General features: G+C 58.6%; 1 protein-coding gene across 1 annotated transcript; it reads right to left on the reverse strand.

Moving 5' to 3' along the window:
- Window positions 1–5,614: 5,614 nt before the first annotated feature.
- On the reverse strand, window positions 5,615–7,012 carry C22H1orf216 (chromosome 22 C1orf216 homolog). Its single transcript, XM_050910066.1, has one exon. It carries the CDS (start codon window positions 7,010–7,012, stop codon window positions 6,170–6,172), a length of 843 nt encoding a protein of 280 aa, XP_050766023.1. The 3' UTR covers window positions 5,615–6,169.
- Window positions 7,013–7,702: the final 690 nt, after the last annotated feature.

A 7,702-nucleotide genomic window follows, 5' to 3' on the forward strand; every position in this document is an offset into this window, starting at 1 on the left:
GTCCCTTCGCACCACATCCCCTTCACCAGCACCCAAAGCACCCGGCGTGCCCGCGCCTCGGTGCTGCACCGGGGCAAAGCCCCTGCGACGGCAGCGATGCCCGAGAGCCGATTGCTGCCCACTGAAATCCCTGCTGCCTGGGCAGGAAAAGGGGGCAAAGAGCGTTTTCACGCAGAAAGTTGTTGGCAATCCCCAGCTCCTGGTGCTGTTTGCAGAGGGCAAGGGTTAGATGGTTGCAGGTGATTTTTTTCCCTTTCCTTTTGAGGAGTTGTGCTGCAAATAGCCAGATTTCTAAGATTTCTCTATCATTAAAATGTAAATGAAAACAGACACGAAAACAATCTGAATTTCCAGCCGAGTTGCTCTTGCTTAATATTCTACCCCGAAGGGGGATGTGCGGAAGCAACAACATTTCAAAGGGAATCATTAAAGAAGGCAGGCTCAAACCGCGTTTTCATCAGATACAGTAGCAGAGCCGAGCACTCGGGGTCTTGCCCATCCCGCCGCTGCTGGAAAGGACGAGTGGGAAACAGCTTTGGAAAAAAGAAATGTCCAAGCCAGGGCGAGGAGGACCCGCGTGCCGAGCCGGGGCTGCGCCGGAGCCTGCAGCCGCCTGCCTGGCCGGGGAGGGTCGTGTCCCGGCACGGTTCAGCTCCGGCTGCGGGCGGGCAGGCAGTGCGTGGGGCTGTGGGTGCGCCGGGTGCACGTGTGCGGGTGCGCGGCTGCAGCGTGACGTGCACAAGCCTGTGCGATCGAGCTGGGACAATGCCCGGGTTTTAATGCATCCTGAGTTTTTAGAAATGCCCTGGAAGGGCAGCGGGGTTTTGCGATGCGTCCTGACACGTTAGCAGTGCAGGCGGGGGGAAGACCCCGATACTTCTCAAACCTGCCTGCAGTCCCCATCCATCCTGAGCTCTCAGCGTCGGCGCTGCTTTGTTCTGTCTCAAGCAGGAGGCTGAGGTGACTATTTATACCGCCAATGATGTAATGCATTTGAAATTAAATACAAAATATCAGGGAGTGAGAATAGCCTGAAAAATCGTGTGAATCTTGGTCCAGCCACACACCGGAGCACCTGGGGTAGGGAAAGGGCTGAGCAGTTTTGGTTGAATCCCGAACACGGTACTTGCTGCCCCAATAAGCTGAAATGTCAGCGGCGCTCTGGCTTGGCTGGCACGGAACAGCTCAGAGTGCTGTTGAGTTTATATTTAGCTTTCGCAGAGCTCACCGACCAGCGGCTGCGCAGAGGCTCGCAGGGTGCAGGAGCACCTCACCCAGCACGGTGCAGGATGCGGCCCTGGTGCCGGACCCAGCTCGTCGCCTGGCCGAGGGAGGAAAGACGATGGCTCTGGGGCAGTGCTGGCGCAGGGCTGTGGGACGGCTTCAGCATCGCTCTGGGACAGTCCCCAGACGCTGCAGGGGTCTGTCCCAGCGGATGCTGCTGGAAGAGGAGGGATGCACCGAGGCTTGGGGCTGCACACGAGGCCCCAGGACCTGCCTCTGGCTCTCGGGTGCCCACTGCTCGGTGCCACTTACGCAGGGCTGCAGGAAAACGAAGCCTGGCTGGGCAAGGAGCATCCCTCCGCTAAGAGGCGGGAGCAGCACAGGCATCCCGCACTCAGAGCTCTCTCCAGGCCACCCGTCTGGGTATCCCACGGATGATGCTCACCAGGCAGGGGCAGGGCAGGTCCCCTCAGACCCCTGCCCTGGACCGCCTCCCTTTCCCCCATTGCCTCCCCCATCCATGCTTCCTGGCTGTCTGGAGGGGGCTGCAGGATTCGTGCTGCTCCGTGCCAGATACGGGGCTGTGTGGAAATGGCTCTCAGCCGCCTGGCTCGGATGCCCGCAGGCGGCACAGCTGAGCCCTGCCCGGGGCACAGCGGGGACAGAGCCCCTGTGCTCCCTGCCACCCTCCCGGACCTCCCAGGCAGCGGCAGGTGCTCCCAGCACAGTGGCACATATGGATCCTATAAGGGTTGAGATCATCTCTCCGGGAAGCCTCGCTCCTCCGTGCACCGGGGACCGGTGGGGAGGGATGGTGGCGGTGGGACCCCGGGGCTGCCTGGGGGTGCGGAGCCCCTCGCTGTGCTGGGTGCTGCCCGGGTGCAGCATTTGGGGCGAGGGGAGCAGCCCTGGCTGGGCTCACCCTGCCAGCCAAGAGCAAAGGAAAGCCCTTTTCCCGCTGTAAACCGAACACATGACATCTGGAAGTCTCCGAGACACAATAAACAGGGGATCCCGGGATGCTTTAAGTGTGTCCCAGTCTGGATCCCTGGATGTTAATGGCCTGAGATGATTAATTTTCTTTTGTACTTTCATGGCATCAGTTATCACATCATTCGATTTTATTTTTAAAGACTTTTTTTTAAGCCCACAAAATACTGGAAAGAGTTAGAATGGATTCAAATTACAAGGTAAAATATTTCCCTCCAAAGCTTCATAAATACTTGATTTTTTTTTTAATGCTATTATTTTAACTTTCAAAGAAAGGCAACGTTTGCCAAATCTTGCTTTGTGCAGTAAAACCAGCCCAATGTTACAGGGATTTAATATAATAATAACAATAAACTTTCAGAGGAGACCTTAAAAACAAAGGGCCCTGTCTGCTGTGCATGGAAATTCAAGCTCACACGCCCCGGGGTCCGTAGCTCGTTTTCCCCCCGCGTGCCGGGGAAGGGATCACGTGCGAGCCCCAGCCCCGACATGGCTCCCCGCTTCTGCCCAGCCCTGCACAACGGCCTGATCCGGACCCCGCTGGCAATGCTCAGTCTTCCCACCGCCCTGGGGGGGGTTGGAGCCGGAGCACCTCCTCCTCCGAGCCCCCGAGAGCCGCGTTATCCATCTACAAGCTGAGAATCCAGCCCCTTATTTACAGAGGCTTGGAAATCCCTGAGGATGGAGACATCCTCGGTGTGGTCCTTGGGCGCATCCCTGTCCCCAGCCCCGAGCCGGCGCCTGCCCGTTGCACCCATCCTGCGCGGGGCCGGATCGGCACCCACAGAGGGAGCCGAGCGCTGGGCGCAGGGTTTGCAGAGTTACAGTCTCCCGGGGTGCGAGTGCCTGGGGGCAGCGCGGGGTCCGGGCTCCCCCCAAGCTGGCCGGGGCTCAGCCTCGCAGCTTTTTGTGTCTTTATTGTTTTTCCCCCTGCAGTTGGTCGGGTTTTTAATTAATTCCCAAATCTCATTTGGGCATTGGAGCTGGGGGTGGAAAAAACTCTGTCTGAAGTTGATTTTGCAAATCAGCACTGGCCATCTCAAACCAGCTCTGAGGGCATAAGCATCGGGGCTCCCAATAACCGAGGAGGAAACCTCTTGCTTGCGGAGCAGATCCGCCACTTTGATGTGCTCCCGCAGTTATTCTTTCATTTCTTGAGCAAATAATCTGGATTTTCACAATATTTACCTTGGAAATAATTATTTGTGTAAAGCATTCAACCAAGACAAACAGCGAATCGCTCGGTCTCTCTGCGGGGCTGGGAGGTCTCATGTTCCCCTAAACCTGCCGGAGCGTGTGCTCCACGGGCAGCAGCCGAGGTGGAAAATGGGCCTTAAAGCCGAGCACACGCACGTCCTAACGAACTTGCCGAGGGCTGGGGACAAACCTCCTGGTAGCTCCGGCTGCAGGGCATGTATAAGGATAGAAAAATGTTGCCGCTCTGCCCTTCATGAATTGCTAACCCAGCCCCTGTGTCTGTAAAAGGGGTTATTGCATCCCTGAATTCCCACAGATTCAGAGGCTGTAAAGGAGAAGCAAGAAGGGGCGGGGGGAAAGGTGAAGGAAGGTTCAAAGGCCTGCTACAGCCTCGGTTTTTCATCTCTAGTTAATCTCTGCGAGGCCTGAAGCAAAGTCACCTTTGGGTCAATACTCAGGTGTTTTTATCTGCCATCCCCATCTGCCCGGAGCTGCCTCCCCATCCCTCCCGATTAGCCGGGGCCGCAGGGCAGGGCGGTCAGGTGCCCGGGGAATCCGGTCCCCCCAGTTCAAGCCAGGCTCTCCCAGGGCGGAGGGTAAATCCTGCACCCGTGCTGCACCCCAGCGCCGGTTCCCTGCCACCCGCTGCCCCACGGCCACGGGGCGAGACGGGAGCGGTGTCACACTGGAGTTTTTAAAAGCAAAAAGGCTTTTAAATTGAGCATGAATTAACTGCCGGTGTTGGTACAGCGCATCACCCACTGGCATGTGCCCAGGGATGCAGGGACGGGAGGAGGGTGCCAAGACCTGTGCCCTCGACCTGCCGCTCACCCACGCTCCCGCCAGCGCACGCTCCGGCACCCTGCAGCGAGCACGGGGCGGCTGCTCCCAGTGTGTACCCACCGCACGCCCGGCAGGCTTGCGAAGGGAAATAAAGGAACAAATCCACGCGGGGCTCAGCTCTTTCACCTCCAAGGCTTTTATTAAGGTGTGCAACATGCCCACGATCACGCGTCTGGGATATGACACAGGCAGCAGGCGCTGGACACGAGCGAGCAGGAGGGCAGCGAGGCAGCGAGAGCAGTGTGAGCCTTGCAGGGATGCTGCCGGACTCCTCCGGCCCCCAGCGCCGGGTGCAGAGGCCAGCACAGGTTGCTTTGAGCCGAGCATACCCTACGCCACCAAAATGTCCTTTTCAGAAGGAGAGTTTTACAGAAATCCGTGTTTTACCGATCGGCGGCGGCAGCAGCCCTGGGTGGGAGCAGAGCCCAGCTGTGCCCCGGTGCGGGACGGGAGGAGGCTCGGCACAGCCCCTGGCCCCACAGGTCACTGGTGGGCTCGGCCGTGGTTATTTATTTGTAGTGCAGTAGCATCTAGCGGTCGGTGGAAGCCGGGATCTGCCCAGGCTGCCGGGCTGTGCCATCCCACCGGCTGGGCGCTGTGCCCCGGCACCACAGCGGGGTCCCGGAGAAGTCATGGCCGCCTCTGAGCTCCGCTCCTCCGACAGCAGGAAGAAGTTTGGCTGGGAGGACACGGCAGCTCTCAAATCTCTCATCACCCTCCTTTTGCAGACGAGAAACGAAATTAGTGCCTGGCTTTGCACAGCTCCCCTCCCGGCTGAGCCCTCGCCTTACAGCGAAACCGCCCCGCTGCTGCTCCTTCCACATCAGCAACTTAAATAGAATACATGTCATATTAACACTTAGTAAAATACAGCAAACACACACAGCATCTCCTTTTTAATCTCTATTTAAGACGACTGTTCTTTGTATTCTGTATGCAGCCCTCACTGGATAAAATGTAGATTAGAAAAAAATATTCTTTTTGCTTTCAAATGATAAATTAATATAAACACCAACAGCACAAGTTTGCAAGCAGCTTCCTGATCATGCACCGTGTTAAAGCATCTCCCGTGACAGACAGATGTGCATATATACACACTGGCTGTAAGGACAAATCTAAATTAACTCTTCTCTAATACTGAATCTAAAAAAAAATATTGGATTTTAATCAGTTGACACTTAAATTTATTTTTAAGCATTCTGAGGTCACTTTTCAGAATGATTTTTGTTTTTCTCTCTCTCCATCTCTCTGCATGAGTTTAGATCTTATCTGCAAAGATTTTAGACGTGCTTCATTAGCCGGTGCACCGGGGCGAGTCCCGCGGAACAGCTCAGGACACCTCGCTCGCACCGAAAGCACGAGCAATGTTTAACGGTGGCTGGGTTGTTTCCACACGGGCACACCGGTGCGGGTGCGATGCGGGGGGAGAAGTGAGCTTGTGCTTGTGCCTGAGCACGCCCTGAAGTGCTTTGCCCAGGCACATTTAAAAGCTTCGCTGCCCCGAGGCCCTTGCTGCCAGGCGGCTCCCGCATGGGGAGCTCACCGCAGGGCCCGTCCCGGCACACGCGCGGCTCAGCCGGGCTCATACAAAGGACTGTAAATTAGATTTAAAAGATGAGCCTCGTCACCCCAGGCTCAGCAAACCCCAAGGTCCTGAGGTCTACCCAGCCCGACACCCCACAGTCCCCAGACCGGCGGGACACGGTGCAGAGGGACACGAATTCCCGTGCAGAGGGAAAATTGAGATGAATGCTTCGGGGACTCTCAGCTACGTTGGAGAGAGATGGGAAGGACAGGGCGGGCACCCAGGCGCCCGGCGAGCTCTCTGCACCGGCGTGCGGCATGGAGATGCCACCAGCCAGCCCCACGCCGGCCGGGAGGGTGAGGGCTGGGACGGGGCAGCGCCGGCGGCACCTCAGGGGCTGGGGGCATCCACGGCGGCGTGGCACGCCGGGCCGTGCTGCATGCAGCGGATCAGCTCCTTGCGGTTGTCCAGGATGGTGTCGAAACTCTCCTGCAGCCGGTTCTGCTGGTCCACGACTTTCTGCTGGAGGCCGTGGATCCAGCGCAGCAGGGCCAGGCGCCGGTACATCACCAGCTGGATGTGGTGCTTCTCCTTCTCCCGCTCCTTGAAGCGCTCCTTGTCCTGAAGGTGCTGCACGGCCTCCGCCAGCGCCGGGAAGAGGGTCCCCGGCTCGGGCTCGGCCGCCCCCAGCTGGGGTGGGCTCCCGGGGAGGGGGGCAGCGGCGGGAGGGTCCCAGGAGCTCCCGCAGGCGCTGTCGGGGCTGTCGATGCTGAGGGAGCTGCTGGCATAGCCGTTGTCCTCCGTGGGGGAGCTTGGGGGCTTGCCGCATCCCCCAGCCGGCTCCTCGGCGGCAGCGTTTTGGCCCCCCGCCTCGCCGACCTCCGCTCCCTCGGGGGGGCTGCGCACCCCCGGCTCGGGGAGACGCGGCCGCACGGCGCCCAGGCTCGGGGCGACATCCCTAAGCCGGCCCTGGACCATCTGTCTCTGCATTAATAACAGCAGATTATCAGATGGATTTGTCGTGTTTTCGCTCTGGCTGGAGCTCTCCTCCGGTGGGGTCCCCGGTGCTGGCCGGCTCCAGTTCTCGTTGCTGTCACACACCTCTCCCACGAAGTTGGAGTTGGAGTCCTGCCCGCGCCCGGCCCCCGGGATGGCCGTGCCCAGCACCGGGCCCCCCCCGCCCTGCCGGAACGGGGCATTCACCGGGGCGCCGGGCGGGCAGATGGCAAACATCTCGCCGGTCTCCTGCCTGCAAGAGAGACGCAGAGTCGTAACATGTCTGCGGGGTACGTGGGCTGGCACAACCAGAACTCTGATCAGCTACAGCGAGATAAAATATTCTCTTACTTTATTTGCCTCCCTTTAAAGCTACTGAACCCAAGTCATGGGCTCATCCTTTCCCGGCATTTGGCCACTGCTCTCAGCGTGTCCCCGGCAACATCATCCAGGGGCAACTTCTCACCCGATGCAGAAGCTCGGGGCAGGCATTCCCCACCCATGTCTCCTCCCTGTGAGTTCCAGCCCAAAACCACGCTTCCGTGGCTTCCCTTTGGTGACTGTCGGAGGGCATCGCAGGGCGCAGGCACGCAGCCGGCATGCTCTGCTCCGGCAGCGTTTGTGCTAGTGGTAGATGCAGTTAATTCAGTGCTGGTAGAGGTTTGCTTGGAAGGAGCTGCTTTTCCAACAGCAATAAAATTTATTTAAGCAGGTGAGGCTGCCTGGGCTCCTCTGCACAAACTCTGCCACCTCCCCTGGGTTGGGCTGTGGGTCAGGTCTGGTCTCTGCTAGCGCCCAAACCAGTAACCCCGCCAGGCTGCTTCCTTCTCTGCAGGACCGGGAGCAGACAGGACCAGAAAAGGAAAGGTTAACCCAGCATTTCTCGCCGGGTCATTGGCAGCGAGAGCCGATCTCCGAGCTGTCTCC

This window comes from Gymnogyps californianus, chromosome 22 (genome assembly GCF_018139145.2).
Source record: "Gymnogyps californianus isolate 813 chromosome 22, ASM1813914v2, whole genome shotgun sequence".
NCBI classification, from domain to species: domain Eukaryota; kingdom Metazoa; phylum Chordata; class Aves; order Accipitriformes; family Cathartidae; genus Gymnogyps; species Gymnogyps californianus.

Coding starts and splice junctions, on each gene's coding strand:
- C22H1orf216 (XM_050910066.1), bottom strand. CDS start 7,012: ATGTTTGCCATCTGCCCGCCCGGCGCCCCGGTGAATGCCCCGTTCCGG.